Source organism: Schistocerca gregaria, chromosome 5 (genome assembly GCF_023897955.1).
Source record: "Schistocerca gregaria isolate iqSchGreg1 chromosome 5, iqSchGreg1.2, whole genome shotgun sequence".
NCBI lineage: Eukaryota > Metazoa > Arthropoda > Insecta > Orthoptera > Acrididae > Schistocerca > Schistocerca gregaria.
In genome coordinates, this window is record NC_064924.1 from 241,566,680 (window position 1) to 241,593,893 (window position 27,214).

The 27,214-nt window shown below is 37.0% G+C and overlaps 1 protein-coding gene across 1 annotated transcript in view; it reads left to right on the forward strand.

Moving 5' to 3' along the window:
* Nucleotides 1-27,214, forward strand: part of LOC126272031 (collagen alpha-2(IV) chain) — a 233,649-nt gene that overhangs the window by 166,917 nt on the left and 39,518 nt on the right. Inside the window, exons 18-23 of the mRNA XM_049974536.1 lie at nucleotides 6,737-6,889; nucleotides 11,191-11,316; nucleotides 11,816-12,039; nucleotides 17,283-17,549; nucleotides 19,175-19,346; nucleotides 21,395-21,640. Coding sequence (XP_049830493.1) covers nucleotides 6,737-6,889; nucleotides 11,191-11,316; nucleotides 11,816-12,039; nucleotides 17,283-17,549; nucleotides 19,175-19,346; nucleotides 21,395-21,640 — 1,188 coding nt within the window. The remainder of the gene's footprint in view (nucleotides 1-6,736; nucleotides 6,890-11,190; nucleotides 11,317-11,815; nucleotides 12,040-17,282; nucleotides 17,550-19,174; nucleotides 19,347-21,394; nucleotides 21,641-27,214) is intronic.

Here is a 27,214-nt window from a genome sequence, read left to right on the forward strand (position 1 = left end):
ATATCAGGAGTCATATTTGGTTCGTTTAAGCACCTGGCAGAGTAAGTGGGGAAGATCGGCATTGCTCATGGAGTTTCAGTGTAACTCACAGTCTGCAATATTGTCCTCAGAACTGCTTATGGCTATCTGCTTCTGACATGAGTGGATTGCTCAAACTAGAGACTCCAAAGATTCTAAAACAAGTGAGATTGTAACTTCCTGGACTTGCACCATGTAGTTGAGAACTTTAGGGTGATCCTAAGTGGATCAGGTGTGCATTACCCATCAAACAACACTACCCAGGTAATGGAATGTACACAGGAGTATCTTTGGATTAGGCAGCTCTCCATCCAGTCTAGGTAATGACAGCTGTAAGAGATTCCGGGTTTTCAGCATAAAACCCAAAGCATTGCATCCCAAAGAAGAGCCCATTTTAATTCTAATGCTCAACTACCAAAGCATTCACAATAAAGTACCAGAGTTGGAAACAACCCTAAAAAGCAGTGAGCTCATACACTTGTTACAGAAATCTATCTGTCTGCAACCCAAAATCAACAGCATTTTTTTTTTTTTTTGAGGGGGGGGTAAATCTAAGAGTGAATCAAAAGGATAGGCTAATGGGAAATGAAAGCATGACAGCATGCTGTGTGGTACCGTGTTACATGTTTTCTGGAAATCTAGAAATATGAAATCTGTTGTCCTTCATCCACAGTTCTCAGTATATCATGTGAGGAAAGGGCAAGCTGAGTTTTGCACAAGCATTGCTTTCTAAAACCATTCTGATTCTTGGACATAATCTTTTCAGTCTCAAGAAATCTTATTACATTGGAACTGAGAATACAGCAAACAGATGTTAAGGATGTTGGTCTGTAATTTTGCAAGTCTGTTCTTTTATCCTTCTCATATACTGGAATCATCTGCACTTTTTTTCTAGTCACTTGGGGCTTTATGCTTGGTAAGAGATTCATGATAAATGAAAGGTAGGTAAGGGGGTAATGCCATAGTGTACTCTTCGTCAAATCAAGCTGGAGTTCCATATGGTTCTGGTGATTTATTTCCTTTCAAATCTTTCCGTTGTTTCTCTACGCAGGTATACTTATTACTATGTTGTCCTCTGCTACCCAAGTAGCTGCTTCCTTTGTGTAGTGCACCCTTGACCTACCCTACAACCCCATATAATAATGCAGGTCTAAAAATGTGCAGCAAGTCTGTCACAGAGTCAACAAAACCTTTGGTTGGTACCCTCCATTTGGCTCCACACCAAAGGCCCCAATCAACTATGAGAACGATGCTGCAAATTGCAAACTCTCCTTGCACCCTGGGCATGAGGCCAGCAGTCTTTACCATCTCCAACAGCCGCCCAGCTGCCTGTACGAACTGAGGATCGCCTCAGAACCCATACAACAGGTGTCATTGGTGGCGATGTTAGGCACAACATGCAGACGACCGCATCCTGCACACTTGATAGCCACAGGAAAGGCCACCTCTTCATCTTGGATGAGCCCCCGTAGCAGATATACCGAGTGCACAATATTTTTTTTTTTTTTTTAAATCTACAAAATGGGCTGATGGGCTGCATAACATCCCTGACATTGGGCCTTCCAATAACTAGTAAACCCCTTGCCTCCGGTGCCTATTCAGACCCTGCCAAAGGAGTGGCCACCTGTCCACTCACAGGGTGAATGGGCAAGGCCAGGCACCCAGTCTCCACATTAGCCCTCCACCTTGACTGACACAAACACATTATCATCGATCTCTCGCTCTGTTGTGAGGGAGGCTCCATCAAATCAGGTGCACTAGAAGGTGCCTCAGATGCAGAGCCCATGGGCAAAAGAAGTTACACCTGAGGTGTCCTATGTGACACATCAAATTCTCCGCCACTGCTACAACCTAAGGCAGCAACCTGAAGGTGACTTACCATAGCCAAAAGCCCATTCGTTTATGTAACATTCAGAAGGAACCAATTAATGACCCAAAGAGCTGTAGCAATACACATAGAGGACAGGCTTAATGTAGCTTGGCTATCCTTAAATAGACTGGAGACCTTGGCAGGCTCACACACGCAAACACATGAGTCTGAGGCATCCTCTGTGAACAGCATAGCACTGCTGCACATGTCTTTTAAAAGTATGTGCATGTCACTGCAATATCTCTGAAAACCATAATTCAGTAGCCAAGTAATTATGGAAATATAGTAGATCAAATAGCAAAAAACAGACCTGACCTCTTCAGGTCATCTATGTTGATACTGATATCAGTGACCAAGAGGCAATTTTACTAAACTGCATAGGATAACTAAAGAAATAGAAACATTTATGTGTTCAGAGCAGTAGATAAAGAGGTAGTAGCCTCATATCTCAAAGAGAAACTCAAAACATTTATTCCTGGGCAGGAGCGTGTAAAGGCACTATAGTTCACATTTAAAAAAGTAACTGACAAAGCATCAAATAGATACGTACCTATGAGAACAGTTTGCCATGTGAAGGATCCACCATGGTGTACAGTTGATTTGAGGTTATATGAAATAGAATGATCACATAGGCTCAATTGTAACTGAAACAACTGGCTGCTTCTTTTCATTGGTAGGAGATTGGGAAAATGCAGTCAGTTTACAAGTGAGATTGTGCACAAAACACTTGTGCATCTCATCTTAGAATATTGCTCTAGGAATAACAGGTGATATTAAGTGCTTAAAAAGAACAGAAAATGGTCAAATGTTTGTTTGACTCCAAGGAGAGCATCACAGAAGTGCCATGCAATCTGAGAAATCTCAGTTGGAAGTATGAAGGGGGAGGTATCAGAGAGAGAAGTACATTGGTGAGCACTGTGCTAGTTTCTAACCCGAGATGATAAATCCACAAAGTGACAAGTAAAGTTGGAATATGAGGTAGAGAGATGAGAAGTTAAATGACTAATACAATTAAACACTAGGATGAAAGTAGAAAGGGAGATGGAGGAAAAATGAAAAATGAGAGAGTTGCAAATGAAGATAAAAAAAATGTAAAGGAACAGAGTATTTATTGATTCACTAAATGCTACCAAATGATAACAAATACAAAATAGTAAATAAATATTACCAAAAGAGAAAACGAAAAGGGGAAAAGGGAGAGGGTATTTTAAGGTAGGGTGGTGGGGTGTGATGGTATGTTGAAGAGGAAGCTACCATTTCCAGAGTGCAGGGAAACTAGTACTAGACTGTTAGTAAACTAAATCATCCATTCAGTGCAGCAACTGCTCAGACCCCTTGAGTCATGCTGCAGAACTTTCCCATTACCTGAGTCTGAGAGTACCAAGGACAGACATTTCTTCTATGCCCGTTCATGCACTCATCTAGTTTAATTATGTTCAGACTGTACTGGAGCAAGGGAGCATTTGGTGTGGAAGGATTGGCTGCCAATGTAGAGGTATTGCTGCCTATTGATTGGCTTTATATAGATCAAGGTTTGGATGTGAGCTTCAATGAGGAGAAGTTCAATGTCTAAGAAGGTGGGCTTTTGGTTTGAAAAATGACAAGATGAATTTAAGTTGGGAAAAAGAGTTAAAATGTTGTACAGGAAGTGGGGGTATTCTTCATTGTGAGCCCATGTCACATGGGTGTCATCAATAAATTTGTACCAAGCCAGAGGACAATCTTCTAGATCCTGCAAAATGCATCTTCTATGAAGTCCATGAAAAGATTAGTACAGAACAGGGGCACCCCACTTCCCTTAGTGCCCCAGATCATTGCCCCCAAGGATATTTTAGTAAAACTTTCAGGTGGGATTGTGGGTTAATGATATAAGGAGGAGGTGCCCTGTCTTTCCAATGTGATTTTATAGAGCAAGATGGTGTTATAGTCACAAAGAAGATTCAGTGTAGAAGAGAAGTGGGAATGGATTTGAGTTGTTCCAGGAGGTGATTGATGTCTTTGATGTTTGATGGGAGACTCTGTGGGATGGGATGGAGTTGTTGGTTTACCAGGGCCGAGATGGTAAAATAAAAGATAGAAGATTGGCGTTTAACATCCTTTGAACAGCCAGGTTATTGTAATAGGTTGTGTTAAATATCAGCGTAGCCATGTATCTTGTAAGCAGTCAGTAGTAGAAGGCAGCAGTGACTTAATATAATTGAGGAATTGTTAATAAAGTGCACAGAACTAGTTCCTAACAGGTGTTTCTCTTTGTTAATGTATACATTGATTCATAGGAATAATACATAATATAACTCCAACATATCAGGCTGGGTTTAGAAGCCACTGCAGCTGGTTTGAACAGGCTCTAGCCTTGACATCCTACGGTGAGGCTGGATTCCATAAAAAACTAAAGACATTGGTGTGTTGATCTGTCAGTAGCATACGATACTGTGTGGCTAGATGGACTACTGCTGAAACTAAAAAAGCATATCCCAAGGAAGAAACTGAAGACACTTGTCGGAAATATGAAGTGTGACAATAAAGTAATGAGACTGATTTTCTTTGCAAGATGCTGCAACCTTGCAGGCTTGCGTAACCAAAATATCTTTGACCTTGGTCTATAAGCTGCTTCTAGTCCAAGCAGCACATCAAAGCAACAGCTCAGTCATGAGTTGTACTGTAATAAGTTAACATGTTTGTCTCTCTCATCACGGAAATGAAACAACATAATATTGCGCAACAGTATGCCATTTCTTTTTTGTGTTAAATTGAGTGAAAACACAACGACAGCTTACGGTAAGCTTCAGAAGACTTTTGGAGAGGAGGTTATGTCAAGAGCTCAAGTTTTTCGTTGGCATAAAATGTTTAGTGAAGGCAGAACGAATGTTGAAGATGAAGACCACATTGGACAACTATCAACCTCACGGATGGATGTAAATTTGGTCAGGGTGTGTGAACTCTTATGATCTGATGGGAGATTATCCTTGAAAAGGATTGCAGAAGAACTGAACATCAATTGAGAAATGGTTTGTCTAATAATAACTGAAGATCTTAGTATGAGAAAGATTGGATTCTGCATCACGATAATGTGCCATCCCGTACTGCTCTGTCAGTACAGCAATTTTTAACCTCAAAACAGATTTCAGTACTACCACAGCCACCTTATTCACCAGATATCACTCCATGTGAATTTTTTCTATTTCCAAGAGTCAAAATGACAATCAAGGGACACCATTTCCAAACAACACAAGATGTCCAAAAAGCTGTGACTAGGGTCTTGGAGGACATTACAGAAGATGAGTTCCAGAAATCTTACCATGAATGGCAGAAGCGTTGGAAAAAGTGTGTGCAATCAGAAGGGAACTACTTTAAAGGAGACAACACTAAACTTGACTAAGACAGTAAGCAACATTTGTTTTTTTCACATCAGTCTCCTTACTTTATTGTCACACCTCGTCTGTTATCCAACTGTTACCCTATGGTTATCATTGGACAGGAACAGAGTAAATCATTTACCATAAAAAATGGGATTCCCCAAGGACCCATCCTGGCACCCTTGCTCTTCAATCTGTATACCAGTGGTACGCCAAACACTATGTGCAAAAAGTTTTGCTATGCCAGTGACCTTGCCATAACCATACAAACCAGTACACTTGAGGAAGGAAAAAATATATTGTCTACAGAATTAGAAAGTCTCAGCATATATTACAAAGCATGGAGACTCCAACCATATGCAGCCAGGACACGAGTCCACACATTCCACTTAAACAATAGAATTTCAAACCAACAGCTCAATGAGAACTTCTTTCAGCAGAGGATCAGACAAAATTTCCAGCCTGAATACTGTGGTGTCATGCTGAACTGGTCTTCAACATGTAAAAGACACCTGAAAAACACTAGCGAAAAGCTAAAGACACAAAATAACATCATAAAAAACTGGCAGGTACAACCAGGGGTGCAGACACATCCACTCTATGGACTGGAGCTCTGACATTGATATACAAAGTTGCTGAATATGATGCCTCAGTATGGCAACACAATGCTCATATGAGGAAAACAGACATCCATCTGAATAAGTCAATGAGAATTATTACAGCTACATTAAAATCCACACCAATCCCCTGGTTGCACACTATCAGTAACATTTACCACCTGAATTCCAGCGTCAAGAAACAACCGATCGAGTATGGAGGAAGCTGCATCACCGCGACAACCCCTAAGACTTCCCAGTTCATACAGTCTTAAATAAACTTCCTCCAGACAGCTTGATGTCATACATTCCCCTGTGCCATAATAGAAAAGACAATAATAAGTTTGACCTTAAAGAATAATGATGCAAGAGGTGAAATGCTGTAAAAATAAAATGTCAGTGTGTTCAAGATCCATCTGCCAGTCTACTAGGATTTGATCTAAAGAGAAGTGAGGGGACACGACTGAACAAGATAAGAACAGGTCATGCCAGGTGCAATGGTGTGATGCTGCTCCCTCCAGTATCAGTTGACTTCATTCAATAGTTGTTAAACTATGATTAAATATCTATTTTAATAACAGTCTTAATTTTATAGTGTAAATGTCCTCCTTTTAGTATTATTGTGTTATTAATTTGAACCTATTAGATTTGCGATTAAATTCTTAACTGTATATTGTAAACTGTCTATATTTCTCAATATTTTCTGTTGTTCACATACAATAAATAAATAACTTTGATCAATTCCACATCCCTGAAGGATCGCTATGAAGCAGTTTAGAAAACACAATGAGTAAACTAAAGTTGATTATTGAATTCATAGTGCATATTCCAGAAATGTCATGATTCAGTAACTTTTAGAAGTGTGCAATGGTATGTGCAACTGCTTTATATTTCAGGGCTGCAAGGTTTCCCTGGAGAAAAGGGAGATCAAGGCATTCCTGGTCTGAATGGTCTTCCAGGACAACCAGGTCAGAAGGGAGAACCAGGTCCAATAGGGCCCCCAGGTCCTCCAGGAATACCTGGTCGTCCTGGAATGGATGGTCCAAAAGGTGAGGTGCTGTTGTCTTATAGAGAACAATAAATAAATAAAATACATTAATGTATACATGTTTTTCTCTGGTAAGTAAGGTATTATTTCACCTGTAAATACGTGGTAAATGTGTGTGATGTCTTCCTACAAATGAGTTTGTAGATGACTGATGTGTCTGATCCATAAAACACATAGACACACACATTCTGCTTCTGAGATTTCAAGTAAATACAAGAGGACCCGTTGTCAGTGTGTCATTCTTCCTCAGGACTACTCTCAGCTTTCTTCTCGTGTACTAAACGACTACATCATAAAATCTGTGTTCTTTGAAGAACTGATACAAGAAGAGTGGTTCATCTCCAAATTGGATGCTCAAGGCCGCATGTTTCCCAGTAATAATAATTTTACTTGGCTCACCAGCTGAAAGGCAAGTCTTTCTATCAGATGACACTTTAGTGACTTGTGTATTCCTGATCTAATCCAGTTATCCAACTAGGGAAAGGAAACTTGCGTGCAGTTTAACATGTTGATCCATGCAATTCCCCACATTGCTGAAAGACAAAGGCTAGATTAAAGGTAGACTGAAAAATTCTGTAGTCTGACCAGGATTCAATTCCATGACTCTTGGTTTCCAAGCATGCGCTTTGTCACTAGACCATCAGGCCCAACTCAAATGCAGTGACTACCTTGGATTATTTTGAAGTACAATACAACCTTGTGATAACAATGACTAGCCATAAAGACCACATACCCAATCCACAAGAATTAATGCTGAGCTATCACAGCTGCAGAAATCAATTAGAAAAGTGATACATACTAACCAGTCAACTTTGTGGTGTCATAATTGAGGTAGGGACACACAGATCTCATCAGATTGCCATTTTTTCTTCCTTTCTTTTATTTCTTATTGTCATTTCATTCCCTCAAGAGAGGGATTGACAGAAAGCCAAATGTGACTGCTCTCAATCAGTGAAGGTTCTTAAAATGAGGTTAAAAGAACATAAAAGATGAAAAGCATACACATGATATGACTGTATCAGATGATCATGATGCAGAAATGATGACACCCTAAGTGGAAGTTATGGTGTTGATGTTATATTGATTGATAATGGTGGGATGGCTGGAGTGTGATGTTTGGGAGCTTGTGTTAATCAGTTTCGGTTGGTCAAATGAGATTTTTAGGACATGGTGAAAGTAGAAACTGAAAGTGGGGAATTTGTGAGGAATTGATGTATGAGCCAGAAACTGGAAAATTTCAGTGTTTTTCTTTTTTTTTTTCTTTTTTTCTTTTTTTTTTTGTGTGTGTGTGTGTGTGTGTGTGTGTGTGTGTGTGTGTGTGTGTGTGTGTAGTGTTGGAATCTGACTAACTTGTGGTGGGGATTCAGTGCAGCAGCATAGGGATGCTATGTATGGTAGGTGAACAGATAATCTCACCATTGCTGGAGATAGCAAACAGCTCTTTCAGAGATGGAATCTTTCCAGAAAAACTGAAGATGAAGCAGATGGTACCCCTGTACAAGAAAGTGGATAAGGATGATCAGATTCACTGATATCAGGTTTCTTAAAAATCCTGGAAATGGGTTGGATTGGATTGTTTGAGGGAAGAAACCAAACAGTGAGGTCATCGGTCTCATTGGATTAGGAAGGATGGGGGAAGGAAGCTGGCCGCGCCCTTTCAAAGGAACCATCCTGGCATTTGCCTGGAGCAATTTAGGGAAATCACGGAAAACCTAAATCAGGATGGCCGGACGCGGAATTGAACAATCGTCCTCCTGAATGCGAGTCCAATGTACCAACCACTGTGCGCCACCTCGCTCGGTATCCTGGAAATGCTTGTGTATAATAGAGTAGTTGATTTTCTAGACAAATACAACTTTCTTATACCATCACAGCTTAGTTTAAAAAAGAATAGCTCTGTGGAATCAGCCATTCCTAGTCTGAAAGAATATATTATACAGTCCTTAGATAATAAACAAGTTGTATCTGCAATGTTTCTGGATCTCTCCAAAGCATTTGACACTATTGGCCGTGAAATACAGATAAGAAAACTGGAAAACTATGATATTCGAGGGCAAGCAGGTGAATGAATAGAATCATACTTATGCAACAGGAAGCAATATGTATCAGTAGAGAATGTGTATCAGTCAGGAACTAAGGCTATCAAATATGGAGTGCCACAGGGATCTGTAATGGGCTCATTGCTGTTTAATCTTTATCTCAATGACATAGCAGTACCATACAATGACCAAAATGTGGTACAGCTTCAGAGAGGAGCATAGATATCTGCAAACACCACAGCTCAGTGGATCCTGGAAAATGAAGTTCTTATAAACGTACAGAGACTATGTGTGCTTCTGTGCACAGTATACCAGAGACTCTTCAAACCATACCTGCAGTATGGAGTGGAAGTGTGGGGAAACTCAAACATTTGAGAAATAAAAAGGGTGTTCACATTGGAGGGGGGGGGGGGGGGGGGCAATAAGGTTCGTATTAAGAAGAAAGACTTCTGAAACATGCAGAACTGCTTCAAATGACTAAGCATCTTAACTTTTACATCCTTGTAGATATATAAAACTATAATATGTGTCACAAAAGAGCATGCAGAGTGAAAAATGATATATGAAGCATACCCCACTGACTGACAATGTTTGAAAAAAAGATCCAGGGACTCAGGTATCTCATTACTAAGAAGTCCGCCTAAAAACTGCATTATAATGTACATGACACTAAGTTTTCAAAGCATTACAAAGACTGTGTGGTGGAAAGGGAATTCACTGTTGAAGAGTATTTATCACATTAAATTTGTGTCATTGTTACTAGTAATCAGTGATGTTAAAATATTAGAAAAATGGTTAATAAATGTGTGATGAATGCTTTCTATTTTTAATGTGTCCTGTATTACATGTACATTCACTGTACACCATGTAATCCTACAGGATCATATAAAATTCAATGCAGTTCAATTTATCAGCAGTCTGCGTAGTTGCTCTAGCCAGCTACTGTGTTTGTCGATTAGCAGTTTCAGTCTTGAGATTTGCTGAAACTGCTGTTCACTGTTATATTTTAACATGATTGCCATGCAAATTATGGAAACAGATATTTTGTGAAAAATTGTTTGTGTTCATGGCTGTACAACTAAGTACATAACAATCTTGAAACGGCTTTGCTACAACATGATATGGCATTGGTAATTGCAAAAGGCATTATTGCAGAACCTTTTAAGCTCAAGACTGCTGTGAAACAGGGAAATATGATGGTGACAACTGTATTCTCCATCTACCTCTCAACCACATTAAATAAGTCCATATTTCCATGTGACTAGGGTAGGAAACTTTTCATCCTTAACATGCTTACAACATTGACCTAAGGCTCCAGTATTTCGATGACAAGGTCACATTACATAGTTTGAGCCAGAACTAAAAACAAGTCCAAATGTGCAGCCTATACCAAGCTAGGACGCCAGAAAAATTATGAAAATACTAAAATTGTACATGTAGTAGCCCCAGGAATCAATGGCCAGGCACCTAGTATAACAGTTAACCATTACCTATTCAAAATGTTGACTACTTAAATTGAAGCAAGGTCTCTTCCATATCAAATATTGATGTTGAGAGTCAACACAGTATCAGTTACACCAGGGCAGCATTTGGAAGGCTGACTGTGAGAGTGTTTAAAATATGTAAATATGTTGTTGTTGTTGTTTTCTTCAGTCCTGAGACTGGTTTGATGCTCCCTACATGCTACTCTATCCTGTGCAAGCAGCTTCATCTCCCAGTAGATACTGCAGCCTACATTCTTCTGAATCTGTTTAGTGTATTCATCCCTTGGTCTCCATCTAGAATTTTTACCCTGCAGGCTGCCCTCCAATACTAAACTGGTGATCCCTTGATGCCTCAGAACATGTCCTACCAACCGATCCCTTCTTCTAGTCAAGTTGTGCCACAAACTCATCTTCTCCACAATTCTATTCAATACCTCCTCATTAGTTGTGTGATCTACCAATCTAATCTTCTGCATGCTTCTGTAGCACCACATTTTGAAAGCTTCTATTCTCTTCTTGTCCAAACTATTTATCGGCCATGTTTCACTATCATACATGGCTCTGTATCTGTTTAATGGATCTTATGAATTTAAGCTGTTATTTCATGGCCTTTCTTTAGTTAGATAGTTTTATATTATTATATTTGTAACAGCACAGTTATGGTTCTTATAACTATTTCATAAAAACAGTATTTCATTATGAAGTCTCATTATTGACAAAATATACAGTAAATTGTTAAAAACGTTTTCACTAACAATATGGAACTACTCCTTTTATAGGACAACCTGGTTTGGTTGGAGAACCTGGAAGAATGGGAATTACTGGGTTCCCTGGCATGAAAGGAGACAGAGGTGCACCTGGAATAGATGGTCCGAAAGGATTCCCAGGACGTAGTGGACCACCAGGTAACAAACTAAGAGTTGTTTTAGGGAAATTCAGCAATGACTCTAATATTTGTTGTTTTTTATGGTTCAATTAGTATCTCAAGAACAATAGTTCAATAATGTAGTCCATGGTTCTTAAGACTGCATGTGTATTAAACCTTCAAACTGGTAGTTTCATTCTCATGCCTATTCTATTGATGGTACTTTATGTGAGTGGCCAATAAAATGAATGTAGTGTTTTATTTAAACACACAGGAATCATGTGCCCAAAATCATTAGTATTTTAACAGTAGAACATTACTATCTTTAAAGCACAAGAAAGCTATCCTTTGTGATGGGATTTATGAAAAACAATATATGAATGACTAAATGAATGAATGAATAGAGTCCTTCACTGCAGTTCTTCCAGTAAGAGAACTTTTCTCTCTGATTAAACTTTGCTGGTTAAGTATGCCAAAAGTGGCAATGTCAAATATTGAATATGGTACCTTTATCTTACAAAAATGCATATGTCTGTCAGGTGCTCCTGGAAGTCCAGGAATGGATGGAATTCCTGGCCCCAAAGGAGATAAAGGTGACTATGGTCCTCCTGGATTCCCAGGGCTTCCTGGTGATGTGGGACCACCAGGTCCACCAGGTATTGTGGGTCAAAAAGGTAATCAAGGACTGCCAGGGCCAGCGGGACTACCCGGTCCAGATGGACCCACCGGACCAAAGGGTGATGTTGGTCCTGCAGGCATACCGGTAAGTTCACACATTACTGTAACTAAAGCACAGTAAGACATAATTTATACAATTTCTCACAAGATACTGAGCATAATTTGGTAAGTAACATTACTGAAATGGCATAGGATGTTGTAGCCACCCTACTACCATGAGAATAGCTCAAATTATTATTTTTATTTGTGTATTGCTCCTTCTTGAAAATGAAGTGCACCGCAAATTCTATGAATGTAGAAGTAGAAACATACAAAATTGTGAAATTTGTATGTATCTTGTCTGTCCATAATCCCTTCAACATAGCACATTAAATATCTGCTGGCTCTGATTCCCAATAGCCTGGATTTTTGCAAATAGGCAAAATTTTGGCATTCTGATAAAGAAAAGACATACCCAGCTCTTATAATTTTTACTTTGGTTTAATGAACACCAAATAATTTTAACAACTTTTACAATACTGGACTAACACTTATTTGTCAAACTCTTTAGATTAACAAAACTGCCTTTTTCTGTCAGGTGCAACTACCTAAGTGTAAACAAAAATGTAATGATGGACTATTTATAAAGTATTGTTGAAATGTTGATGTAACTAAACTTAGAATTAATACGTATGAGTTCACATAAGTTTAGGTACAATGTTAAGCTTTACAAACTGGCAAAAAAAATTAATAGATGGAATTAGTAAACATTAGATCCAAATAACTTTACATGAATTTTTTTTATTTAGTTATTTTTAATTAGTAACATTCATGGCGTAATTTAACATTCAACAGATTTACTTAGTGCTCCTACTTTTGTTCAGAATAATGTAAATGTTCAAAATCTGCCTGAGTTAACATAACAAGCAAATAGATCTTTTATGTAAATACTTAAATTTGTGTTTCTCCATCTGTTACATTCTATCTCTGGAATTTCATGCATGAAACTTGTCATTGATCAAGGTGTGTGTGATGGATTATTCATCAAAATAGTCATGAGGGAAGTCATTTATTGTGATCATCTGCATTTTACTATGAACAATATCAGATCAAGATTCAGAAGTTCATACAATAAACAAATCAAAGAAGCAGTCTTTTAGAAGGGTAATATAACAAGTGAATCTACTCTTTTCTAATTTTAATAATATAACTCATCTCACTAAATCTTTCACAGACTTCCCTTACTAGCTCAAAATATTCTTCCCAGTTTTTCCAATAATTAAAACATCATCAACATAAATAGTTAATTTGGCAGGCAGTTCTTTCCTCAGAATGGAGTCCAGTGCACATAAAAATTCAGCAACAGAAATGAGAAATGTTATGTGCACAAAGCACAAAGCTCTGACTCCCCCCCCCTAACAAAAGAAAACAGTGTATTTTCTAGAACTGTCTCAGGTTGAATTTGGTGAAATTCAGATGTGTGATCTAAACTAGTCGTGAATTTAATATGCTCAAAGGTAAACAGTAACTCATGAATATTTGCATAATGATCAGTTTCTCACTCTAAATATTTATGTATATGTCTAGAATTGAGAATAGGTCTTGCTCCCCCGTCTTCATTTGAGACAACAAGGTGGTTATTGTACTCGCTTCCACTCTATTGTTTTATCCTCCATCTTTCCATTTTCTTGCAGCACTCTTTCTAGAGCTTCTCTTTTTGAGAATGGGACACCATATGGCATGACAAAAAATGGTTCATATGCCTTCAGCTTTAACCTACGATCACAGCTTTTGACTTTTCCTGTTTTTTGTTGAAAATGTAACAATATTTTCCTCAGCAATTCCCTTAATTTCAATTTTTAGTATTAGCTCAACTTTTCTGCTTTCTTTAATTTTCCCTCAACTATACTAATACACTACTAATCAATTAACTTCTCTTCAGTATAATCATCATCAAAATATTCACTTTATTTGCATAATTCTCCCCCCCTCCCCTCCCCTCCCCCACCCTTCGATTTGATTACTGCTCTTTGTGCACTTCTAAACATTTAACATAACCTGTCTAGAAATTTTGCCTTTAAGAGTCAGTAAACATTAATTCTCTTTTAAACCAATCATCCTACTTCACTTTCATAATACAATCCATTCCCAAAATAATGTTTTCTCTTAAATCTGATATTATTAGGTAACTTTTTGAAAATTTTGTTTCCAGAACAGTACATGATCAAAATACTTGTTTCTTCATAGTTTTACTATATCTCCCAGTACACTCCCTTATTTTAATTCTCACTATAGGCACTTCATCAATGTCAGGACTGTGTTTAATTTTATCCCGCAATTTTTCAGAAATCCCAGAGATTCAACTACCAGTTACCTTTCCAACTTTCTTTTTGTACATAAATTTGAGGACTTCCATATGGGTCACATTCCTTTCCATGATCTCTTTCATATTAAAAATCTTTTTAATTTCCCTAAAACCCACATTCTTTACTTTGTCTTTCTCTGCCAATCTCTCCCCTTCTCTCTAAATGAACTCTTATCAATATCTGGTTCCACTTCACTTATAAAGTTCTCATTAACAGACTGACTATTGTCTACAGCTTCCTCCCCATTTTCAAACCTGTTACTCATCTTTTCCCAAAAATTAGAATGCATTTTCTCACACATTTCCTCTAACTGTGCTCTGACTTTTTCTGTTGTCATTACAATTATCCCACACTACCAGCAAAATGCCATAACATGTATTTTTCTCACAATCTTCATTTTCCTCCTTTTGTTTGATTTGCTACTTATGTTAACTGGCAAATTCTGATCCTCTTGAATATCTCTTTCAGTAACCTGTCTTTATCACCCATTTTCATCAATGTTTTCTAATTTCTGCCTTCTACTGCTTCTTCTTTAACTGCAACATAAATCATTCCACCAAATTCATCATCACAAGTATAATCATTATCTTCACTAACAAACTTATCATCAGTTACATTACAGTTTCTTCATTCCCAAGTACACAATCGTAAGACACACCAGTTACAATATCAGATTCAGCAAAATTGCTTTTCACTTCTGTTTCCTCATCATCCATTAACTTAGTTATTCCAAACTCATCATAATTGTTATTTATCATTTCCTTCTCCAACTGTAAAATTTTATTTTTTGATTGAACGAAAAAAATTTTGAATTTTCCTGCAGCCAACTCAAACTCTTCATTATATATATAATTGGGATTCCTGTCATCTGTCATACTATTATTATTGCTTTCCAAAATTCTTTATTAAAATTCTGCCTGTTCATCTGATATGCCCTTTGTGTTTCCTCCATAAAATCATGAATTCTTTCTCTCTCTAAATCTTCTTCTAAAATTACTAACCCTATTTTGATGCATATTCCTCACCGCAAACTAACACACTCCCAATGGAATGATGATCAGTTTCCTTACATATTTCTTCCATTATCCATCTCCCATTATCTTTTGAACTATGTTTTCTTTTCCAGGGTCTACTCTGTTTGCAAATTACATTATTATTATTTTTTATTTCATTAAAATCTCTTCTGTTCACCCCTGTCATATATGTAACATATATGACGGAGGATGATTGTTAGTAATAGATTTTCATATTTTGACTTTGTCTTCTAAATTTTGCTTAGTTTGAACAATCTATAGCCTAAAATTCAGGTTTCCCTGTTTCATAACATTATTAATAATTTTAAAAGTTTTTGCAGTATTTTCTACTTCTTTTGATAGGGTTAAGAGTGAATTCTAAATTTTCAATTTTTGATTCAACTACAGTCGTACAGGTGTTCCTTTTTCCTGCGCGCTTTTCATGAGTGGAGTGGTAGGGAGATAATATGATTGTGGTTCGATGAACCCTCTGCCAAGCACTTAAATGTGAATTGCAGAGTAATCATGTAGATGTAGATGTAGTCATCCAAGGATCTTTTTTGGCCCTGATTCTATAGTAAATTTTATTTTATTAAGTTTCTCTTTTAATTCCATGAGCTGAACACTTGCTTTTGCTGTCTGGCTATCTAAATCACATTTTACTCTACTTTTTGAGTTATATTATTGATTTTGTTGCCCAGTTCACCGCTCAGATTTTCTTTTGATATGTCTATGTTGACACTGTTTTCCATTATGTGGCAGCTTTATTCAAACTTTAATTAACTTTTTGAAATCTTGATTTTTTTTTTTTAGTTTCATCAATTTTGGTGTTTAACTAGCTCACTTTTTAGTTCAAGATTCAATCACTTCTCAAAACTATTCTGAGTTCATTTCTTAAATTATTCATTTCCTTATTGCGTGTGTGATCATTGCATTCCCACCTGAAAATAAACTTTGTTCAAATATTCAATTGTCCCCTCTCATTAAGTCTGTAACCAGTTCTTTTTCTTTTATAACTTTGTTATTTCTTTTTTTAATTCAACTAAAAATAATAACTCCATTCAGGGTTTTCCTGTCAATGTCCTACACATAAAAAACAAATAAAAAATTGCACCCATCTTTTTTGTCATGCCAGGAAGTAAATAATCATGTCCTCAATAATGTCCACATGTCCCAATGTCCATAACTTTATCTCACAGTTCAAAGATTTCAAAAAGTTTTGTTAATTCAAATGCTCCATTTTTACATTCTGTCCAGAACTTTATTAGAATGCCAGTCCCATATTTTAATTATCCCAGCACCACTCCACCAGCTTCAATGACATACTGTCATGAAAACAATTTAAAATATTGCTTTTATTTGTGTATTATTGCTTGAAAATGTACCACACCACAAATTATGTGAGTGCAGCAATAGAATAATACAAAATTTTGAAATTTTTACTTACCATAATGTGTATGAACTATCTGCTTGCTCTGACTTCCAGTAATCCAGACTTTTTAAAATAAGCAAAATTTTGACTTTCTGTATAGAACATACGTACTGAAAACTGTCGTTTAATGAGCTCTGAATAATTTTTAACAAACTTTTACAACAATGGTTTATCACATACTCGACAACCAATTTAGATTAAAAACTGCCATTCACTGGTGGCCACAGCCACTGTAGTATAAACAGAAATGTAACAATGGACTATTATTAAAACATTTACATGAATAACCTTATAATTAACACTTATGAGTTCACGGAAGTTTAGATACAATGATAAGTAAATTGGTGGAATATGTTTAACATAAACAGAATTTGTTCACAAATAGTTTCCTATACAATTCTTTTATAATGGAAAAAATAAACAAATAGTTTCAAATAATATTTACAGAATTAATGTTTTCATTGTGCCATGCAAAAATATGCGTCTGAATTGCGATAGATTACTTGCGTAGAGTTAAGTACTTTCTTTCAATTTGCAGGGTAGGAAAGGTGAACCAGGCCAGACATCAGAAAAAGGACAGAAAGGAGAACCAGGTATTCCAGGTCTACGTGGAGAGCCTGGACTTCGTGGCCTGGATGGCATTCCAGGAGCAAAGGGAGAACCTGGTTTGCCTGGAATTGGTCGTCCTGGAGCACCTGGAGAAAAAGGTGAACGAGGACCCGCTGGAGTTGCAGGACTGCCTGGCACAGATGGTGAAAAGGGAGCTACTGGTCCTCCAGGATTCCCTGGAATGAAAGGAGACACAGTAAGATTTTCATTACTACTGCAATCTAGCTATAATCATTTTGTGAAATTATTGCAGTAAAATAAACTCTTCATATTTTTAAAATTCTGATGGAAAAACCACTAATAAAAGGAAATTGATAAAATCATGAAAGGATTGTCAGTTAATTAATTATTTAACAATCCTCAGTACTAAAAATATATTGTTGCATAGGATCTGAAATAAAGAAATAGTTATGAGAGTAGGTTAATCAACAGAAAGTAACACTTCACACTGAAGGCATGTTTGTTGAGTGTATAGAGAGTATACACAGAATTGAACTGCCTGATTCAGCAGAGCATGCTGCTATTTATATATGTTTTATCAAATTATAGTATTTCATAAATAAGTTACCCTAATCTATGTCCGATGGTGAACTCTTTGATGCCCTAGTAGCATTGTTTACAATTTATAACATGCCAAACCAGTTCAATTTACTTAGGGAATTTTACTAATTTCACCCTCCACATGTGGTTTTATATTCATGTCTTTACATATTATTGTGTTAGTTTTGGGGGCTGAGACTCTTTCTATGATTTCATTTAATTTATTGAAGAGAGTGTCCACATTACCACTAAGTGAGTGGTACATTCAATGGATAATTTAACATTTTATGGATTTGTATGTTTATTAGTTTAATAGTTATTCAAAATGTTTACCTACACTAATTGTGATCAGATATACACTGACTTTAAAATGTGGGCTACTTCTGATATAAATGTATGAACACACACCAAAAAGGTTATTTCTACAGTAGCATCTTGCATTTTCATATGATGATAACATTATATGCTGTATCTCATTGTCTCTACACCAGCACTCTGTAATGCTTACGATGGTGCTGTAATTAAACTTCAAGCTGCTTTATTTTATTTTTAAAAGACTATACATTTTGATGAATACTAGAAAATTCGGAGCAAGTTTTTGGGGTATTGGTCCATATTATTTGGTTTTCCTCTCTGACAGCTGATGTCCGTGCACTCTGGTACAATACTGTCTATCTTCCTTGAACATGTTGAAGATATCTTTAAATGTGTTGAGACACTTGAGGAAGGGGAGCCTGTTGTCGTTGTTTATCCTAAAAGGCCTATTCCTATTCATCAATCGATTACTCCGAAAGTAAATTGATGGTCAAAATACACTAGCTGATCAGTCTACAAGTCTGCCTCTTGGAACTATGTCAATTTCTTCTGTAAATGTCACTACCATTTGGGATCTACAATATGTTTTGAATACTTAAGAAATGATATGTAGCCAATTTTGCACCAATTTTTGTGGGTTTCCTCCATTTCTTATTAATCATTTGACAGTTTTTCTCGGTATTCTAAATACTGATTTTCTGCATCTGCTTTTCCAGATCAGTTGGAATACCAACCAGTCTTCCGATGTAGTGTCAACAAGTTTGAATTGTATATTTGGCTGTGTCATTCATTGTTTTGTTCTGCTCCTGTAGTACATATTGTGAGATCCTCTGACCTAAGGTTTGCAGTAACTCACCTCATCTTCCTGTTGCTGTTGGTCCTCCCATAGCAGTTTTGGTGAATAGAGTATTTGTCATTATGCAGTTTACAAAATTATGATTTTTATTTTTCAATTCCATATTTCAGGGTCCATCAGGTATCTTTGGAACACCTGGTTTACCAGGAATTGATGGAATGCCTGGAGCTAAGGGTGAAAGAGGTTACCCTGGTCCTGTAGGCAGGCCAGGTGCTAAAGGAGACATGGGTTTCAAAGGTCAAGACGGAATGGATGGTCCAAAGGGAGTGCCTGGCCTAAGAGGTAAAATTTATTAGATTTCTAAAAATACCATTGTGTAGATTAGTTTATATGAAGTAGATTAATATGTTGACAGAGTAGGGAATTCTAAAACTTGTAAATCTATTTGAATTACTGACACCCTTTCTCCTACTAATTAAGAAATAATTAATTACCTGTGATTCTTAAATTACTTGTTTGCACTGTTACTTTTATTCAGCCTTTCAATATAGAAATAGGTTAATCAAACTTTCATTCATTTCTATATCTGTGTGAAAGTAAAACTGATTGCTCATCTTAGTATTTTACCAGAAATTAACATTAAAGAGATTATATTTAAGGATACAGAAAATTCATCATGCTCTGATACATTCATGTCTCAGAAACATAGCAAGAAATTCATATCATTGTTGCTAGTACTTAATTAATAAACTGATAGAACAAAACTGCAGTACCAAGAAGGAGTTAATCAGCATAAAAAAAAATGGGTAGGTGTGTTTCTTCATCTGAAAGATGACATCTATTCAAATTTCATGCCAGTCACATAGGAGGGGTAGTAGTGGTGCTCTTATGAGGATGCAAATCAGGTTTGCTTTAAATACACCCTGTAATGGTTGTGAGCATTAATTACCTTTGTGATTCGACAGCATGAGTTGATGTTAATCAAGAACTTCTTAATTGTGAAACAGATGCCATTATCAGCAACTCACTGAGTTTAAATGAGGTCTGTAATAGAGTTATGAGAAGCAGGATGTTCCTTCCACAATACTGCTAAATGGTTTGGCAGGAATTTAGCCACTGTACATGATTACTGACAGTGGTGGTCACAAGCATGTATGGTTACAAGGAGACCGGGCTCTGGGCGATCACATGGCACTATCAAGTGGGAAGATGATAGTGTTCATTCTATGACTCTGGTGCATCATTTTGCATCTGCAGCAGCAATCTGAGCAGCAGTTGGCACCACATTGACACAACAAACTGTTACAGCAAATGGACACCTCTGGGCCCCAATGATGTCTGTGTGTTGATTAGGAAGCCAGTTGAAGGTCTGCAACCAACTTGCCAGAATGCTAGACACACTGAATCTAAAATGGTTCAAATGGCTCTGCGCACTATGGGACTTAACATCGATGGTCATCAGTCCCCTAGAACTTAGAATTAATTGAACCTAACTAACCTAAGGACATCACACAACACCCAGTCATCACGAGGCAGAGAAGATCCCTGACCCCACCGGGAATCGAACCCAGGAACCTGGGCGCGGAAAGCGAGAACGCTACCGCACGATCACGAGCTGCAGACACTGAATCTAAATCTTGTGTTATGATCTGGGGCACAATGTTGCATGACATTAGGAGCACTCTCTTGGGTATCCTGCACACCCTGACAGTCTTGATCTTTTCTGCAGCCATTCATGAACAGCATTCCAGGGGGTGTTTTCCAATAGAATAACACTCACCCACATAACACTGTTGTGACCCAACATGCTCTAAAGAATGTTGACATGTTGCCTTGGCCTACACGATCACCAGATCTGTCTGCAATTGAGCATGTGTGAGACATCTTCAGATGACAACTGCAGTGCCACGCACAAACAGCTTTAGCGATCTCTGTGTTGACAGACTAAGTGGAACAGGATGGAACTCCTTTCCACAAACTGACATACAGAATGTGAACAACACAATGCATTCACTTTTTTGTGCTTGCATCCAGAATATGGTGGTTACACCGGCTATTAATATACCAGCGTTTCACATTTCAAATGGCGTAACCCACACCTACATTACCTATGATCTAGCAGTGTTTTTGGAAATCTGTGGTAAGGTCTTATGGGACCAATCTAGCAGTGTTAATCACTTAAATATGTTACCTAGACAAATGTACTCCTGAAATTTCATTACTCTACATTAATTACTTTTGGGTGGTGCAATTTTTTTTTTTTTTTTTTTTTTCCGATCAGCATGTGTGAGTATATAGTTAGATGTGAGAGAATACTGAAACATTTTAGCTGAATCAGCAATTTTCATTTTATTGAGACTGAACACATGTATTTGAATACTGTACAACAGGTCTGCCAGGAATCCAAGGACTATCAGGAGTACAAGGAGATAAGGGTGACCGTGGTCCTCCAGGACCAGTGGTAGATGTGAAAGGAGACAAGGGAGAGCCAGGGCTACCTGGTATTCCTGGCCCAACAGGCCCTAAGGGTGAAAGAGGATATGATGGCCTACCTGGAACTTCAGGTGAAAAGGGAAATCAAGGAATACCTGGTCCAAGAGGTCCTCAAGGTGCAATGGGAGTACCTGGTCCAAAAGGTGAGCTGATTTAAGTGTTTTCTTAAAACAGTAAGCTTTGTGACATACAGATGTCAAGTCATACCTCTTTTCCAAGTATGATGCAGTATATCAAATATGAATATTTCTTCAATTTGTTTGTAAAGTTATTCATTCTACTATCAGAAATGTGCACTTCTAGCTGTTTCTTAAATCAGACATTACATCTGACCTCTTCCATTACACCAACTGATAATATACCATCTGCCATCTGCACCTCCCTTTCCAAATCTTGTATTCTTCTACTGTTTTTCAGTGAAATTTGTTTTCAAACATTTCTTTGTATATTTTATTTAGCTGCTTGTTGCTACAAAGTGCAAAAGACCATCATTTCACTGACAATTTCTGGAATAGAAGAAATAGAGAGATAGGAGAACATCTGGAAACTGATGTAATAACTGAAACTTCCTGGCACATGAAAACTGTGTGCTGGACCAAGACTCAAACTTGGGACCTTTGCCTTTCATGGACTAGTGGCCTACCATCTGAGCTACCCAAGCACATCTCATGACCCATCCTCACAGCTTCCAGGAGTGCTAGTTCTGCAGGGTTCTACAGGAGAGCTGTGAAGTTTGGAAGCTAAGAGATGAGGTATTAGCGGAATTGAAGCTGTGAGGACAGGTCATGAGTCAGGCTTGGGTAGATCAGATGGTAGAGCACTTGCCCACAGAAGGCAAAAATCCAGAGTTCGAATCTCAGTTTCAATCTGCCAGGTAGTTTCATATCAGTGCACACTCTACTGCAGAGTGAAAATTTCATTCTGATGTAAAAACTGTTTAGGAAAGTCACATTTACCATCACTGTTTTAACTCCAGAGGTTATAAGTATGTCTTGAAACAAAAATTAACTATGGAACACAACAGTGCACTTCACAGTTAATTTCTGTTCCACATTATCATGTTATATTTGTTTGGCTCTACAGCCTTCATTGACCGACCCATCAGTGTCACTTTTAAAATTATGAAGCCTAAACACAGAGTTTCGGTACTGTAGTGTGACAGCCATGAGTGATGGTTTAGACTGAAGGAAATATGAAGGATAAGTGGTTGCAAATCATAATAGGTTGGATAAAGAAGAAAGAGAGGAAAGTGGGGACATTGTTGCTTCATTTACTATTAACTGCTTTCTCTCTTCTGCATTTTTTTTCTAATAGTTCTTTTTTGGTTTCCTCCTCCTCTGTGCTCTACAAAATCACCTGTCTCCTCACCCATACCATTCCTCACATATCCCTCTCACCACATCAGTCCGCTAATCAAAGACAGTCAAGTTTTGATGTTATCAGTATGTGAATTTGTATACTTAAACTTTGAAGAAGAATGTGCATTGCAGTGTAACATGACTTATCGAGATTAGGTAAGACCATAATTTATCCAGATTATCAAAAATCTGTATAATCCACAAATTCATAAAAAAATATGAATGACAGTTTAAATGCCAAAAATACTTATACATTATATCTATTTTCGTGTAACACACACAAACTGTACATTTTTATATATATTTTGACCAGATATTAAAGGGGAAAAACACAGTAAGTTTTAAACACATAAATGCAAGGGCCATTTTTTTCATCCTCCAATAGGCTATAAATAAAAGACAAGTTCATCAAAAACAATTATTTTATTACCAGAAGTTTTGTTCACTTATGGCTACTTTTCAACATAATCACCGAAAAGATTGAGACATTTAGCGTACCTGTGGACTAGCTTTGCAATACCCTCTTCAAAAATTGTTGCCGCCAATGATTTCAAATGAGCTTTGATGTTGTTTTGAAGATTTTCATTGGTTTGAAAGTGCTGCCCGCCTAGCCATGTCTTCAGTTCAGGGAAAAGGTGAGAGTCACTGCGTGCCAAGTCTGGACTGTACCGCAGATGATCAAAAATGTTCCATTGAAATTGTTCAAGAAGCCGTTGGGTTGTGCCAGTGGTGTGAGGATGAGCATTGTCATGGATCAACACAATTCCTGAAGTCAGCATTCCTCTTTGTTTGTTTTGAATGGCTCTCTTCAAATGTCATGAAGTTTCACAATAAGCAGCTGCATTGATAGTGGTTCCAGGTTGCATAAACTCTACAAGCAACACACCTTTTTGGTCCCAAAACATTGTATCCATAACCTTTCTGTTGTTGAATGTTTGTTTGAATTTTTTTGGGTTGTTTGGTGAATTTGGATGCATCCATTATTGTGATTGTCGATTTGTTTCCGGTGTGTCATATTGGATCCATGTTTCATCTCCGGTAACAACTGAATTCAAAAAGTTCTCTCCTTTATTGGGATAACAGTCAAGGAAATTCAAAACTGACACCATTCAGTGACTTTTGTGGGTGTCCATCAACATCTTTGGAACCCAACAAGCACAAAGTTTTTTGCAGCCTAAATGTTCAGTAATGATAGAGTGTACAACAGATCTTGAAACTTCCAGAATTTCCATAGACAAAGCATTTATGGTGAACCTATGATTTTTCTTTTTCAACAAGATCGGCTGTTACAACATACTTGCATCCTTGGTCCCCTTCATCATGCATGTCATTTCAGCCATCTTTAAACTTTTGGCACCATTCACACACAACACCGTCAGTCATGAAGCTATCACTGTACATTCAGGTCATTCTCCGATGAATTTCTGCTGCACTATTCCCTTCTGCTTGTAGAAACCAAATTACACTTCACAATTCACACATGGCAGCAGCAACAATGACAGCAGCCATGTTTACATGGCTGTAGTGCAATGCAGACTGATGCCTTGAGGTTGGCACTGGTAGAACGTGTCATGGGAGAGTTGCACAGTAGCCTACAGTGCATGTCCACTTTCTGCCGCTCATGTAGCATCTATACTAAGCGATCGGAGGTTGAAAAAAAAACAGCCCTCATAATCAATAAATAAGTTTTATACATTGCATTACATTTCTTTTGAATCTTATTCATATTGTCATTTATGCGCAACAGGGTCATGTACCCTTTTTACCAACATTTGTTTGGCTGAACTTGATCTCTTCGTGGTGTAAATAATAATAATAATAATTATTATTATTATTATTATTATTATTCTAATAGTAATAACGAGACATAATGTCTGAGAAAGGAAAGAAATAATCATAATAATGGTCTGCCGACAATAATTTTGTTATCAGAAATCATACTGTAGCCAGTGTCGTTTCATTTCACACACATTCATTTACATCACTAGCACCTGCATCTGAGTTTCTTGTGTCCATGAGCACTACTTATTATTATCAAAATTCTGTAAATTTTGTGTTTTGTATACTTTATTTGTACTTATTGAAAAACTCTTGCTTTTCTTAGTGATCTCTGAAACATTTTTTATATTACTATGTTTTTGAAAATTGTGAGTTGCATATAGTACATTAAAGCAATAATGCTGCTTGGGTTTTGACCAAAATAATATTTATTTTGTATATTATTCTAATTATCTCAATCAAAATACATCTGAGGAATTTGAATCACTCGGCAAATTCAATATTTTTTATTTATTGTCTCATTAAGAAACCTTAATTAGTAAAACTGCAAATAACAATAATATCATAAGTACAGTAGATCTTACTGAAATTCATTTGTTATTGCAGCATGATGATTATGGAATCTGTGAGGTAGGAAATTCCTTTTTATCTAAAATTTTGTGCTAGTTTTTAATAATATAGAGTGAACTCATGCCCCTCTGATAACATTTCAGAGTTTGCTCAGGGATATTTTCTGAATACTCTTTATCTATGGTAGCTTATTACAGCGTAATTGAATTTCATTTGATTTCTTACCCTCATTTATCTGTGTATCTGTATTGCACTGAAAATAGCTGCTCAACAGTGTAAATCTTGATGGTAAATGATTATTAATCCACTCATGGTTTCTGTTATGAACAATAATGCCTACTCTTGGCTTCAGCCTTCCATTGAGTACTGTTTGGATATATTTTTCATCAGTGTTAATTGTACTGTAATGATGATAAAAAGCAGTATAGATAAATTTACTTACAAATAAATTTTGTAAATACCATAAAAGTCTCTGATTGCGAATATTTGTTTATTCAGTTACCAGTGTCAATCATTATGGCCATCTTCATATTAATCTATCTTCATGAAGTTAACAGAGTAAGCAAATAAAATATATAGCCCCTTCTATAAGTGACAACATCACAAAGAGTAAAATAATGATTAAATTGTCAAAAAAGATGAATCAGTCTTTCCTTCTCATCTCATGCGATAAGTCTTCCCTGACCCAAAGTTCTGGTTGAATTTGTCAAAATCTATCCCTTTTCCTAGACCTGTCCAGTCCTTTTCCTTCACCCCTCTTCCTTCCACTTCAACCCTTCTGACTGAAGAAGGAGCCATGGCTCCAAAAGCTTGCCTAATCAGAACCTTCTTTTATGTGTGTGTTCTGCTGCCACTTGGTTAGCAGATCTTTTATCTATCCAATTAACAACAAAAGACTCTCACAATTACAGCTTTCGGCTCTCTCTCTCTCTCTCTCTCTCTCTCTCTCTCTCTCTCTCTCTCTCTCTCTCTCTCATTCTTTCTTCACACACATGACTCATAATATTTTTACATTACATCCCACATTTTCCATTGTTTGATTTGTCAAAAATTGATTGTTCTTGTTGTTATAAGTAATATATTCCCAAGTGCTGGACCTTTCATTTGACTTCATCAGGATACTGGGAAAATTGGAAATTAAAGGAGCAATGCAAGGATACTTCATGTCATCAAAACGATTTTCTGCAGTCCTAGAGTAAGTTTTTTAGATCATTAAAGCAGTAAAAAGAGGAAGAAACATCTTTAATGGAAATGTCTGAACCATCTTCATTTTACTGATATCATTCTACTCTTTACTGCTAGTTGCGTCAGAGTTCAAAAAAGAATTAAAGCACTTTATAAAGAAGAAACCTTCTACAATGGAACTAAAATAATGGTCAATCAGCACCTCAAAAAGAAAATTGTACAAATTAAAAATGAAGTCGTAGAACTGGTTGGGGTAGGGGTGGGGGGAGGGGCATTTGAACATGGTGACTAGATGGACAGCAAAAGAAATAAATGGAGGAGTAAAAATTGAATGCAGTTCCTTTGATGAATTAAACTGTGGTTTCAAAACTAAACTTTCCATGTCTCTAAAACAGTAGGTTTGTAGCCAGTATCCATTTATCAGTTTTTGGTTAAATCAATGAGACATGGGCAAAGATACATGTTGTAAATTACTAGGAGAGACATAAAAGCAAAGTAACAGATAAGGAAACATACTGGAATTGGAAAACATTGTGGCTGTAATGAAAATGTGGTCAGAAAGTATAGCTATGTTAATGGCGGTCAGTCAAAATGCTTTGCTGGATTTTAGGGAACAAGAGAAGACAGATGATGGTCTAATGGAAGATGAACAGATGATATTAGAAGAAATTTCCATTGACACTGAAAGTTGGGGTCAATCTTGGAGCCATGACCAAACATCCTAATTAATTAAGACAACTGGTAGGAATAAGCGGGAGACCTAGATTCAAATTTCAGTCTGGCACAAATGTTATGTTGTCATGATATGTTCAGTACAGTGAAGAT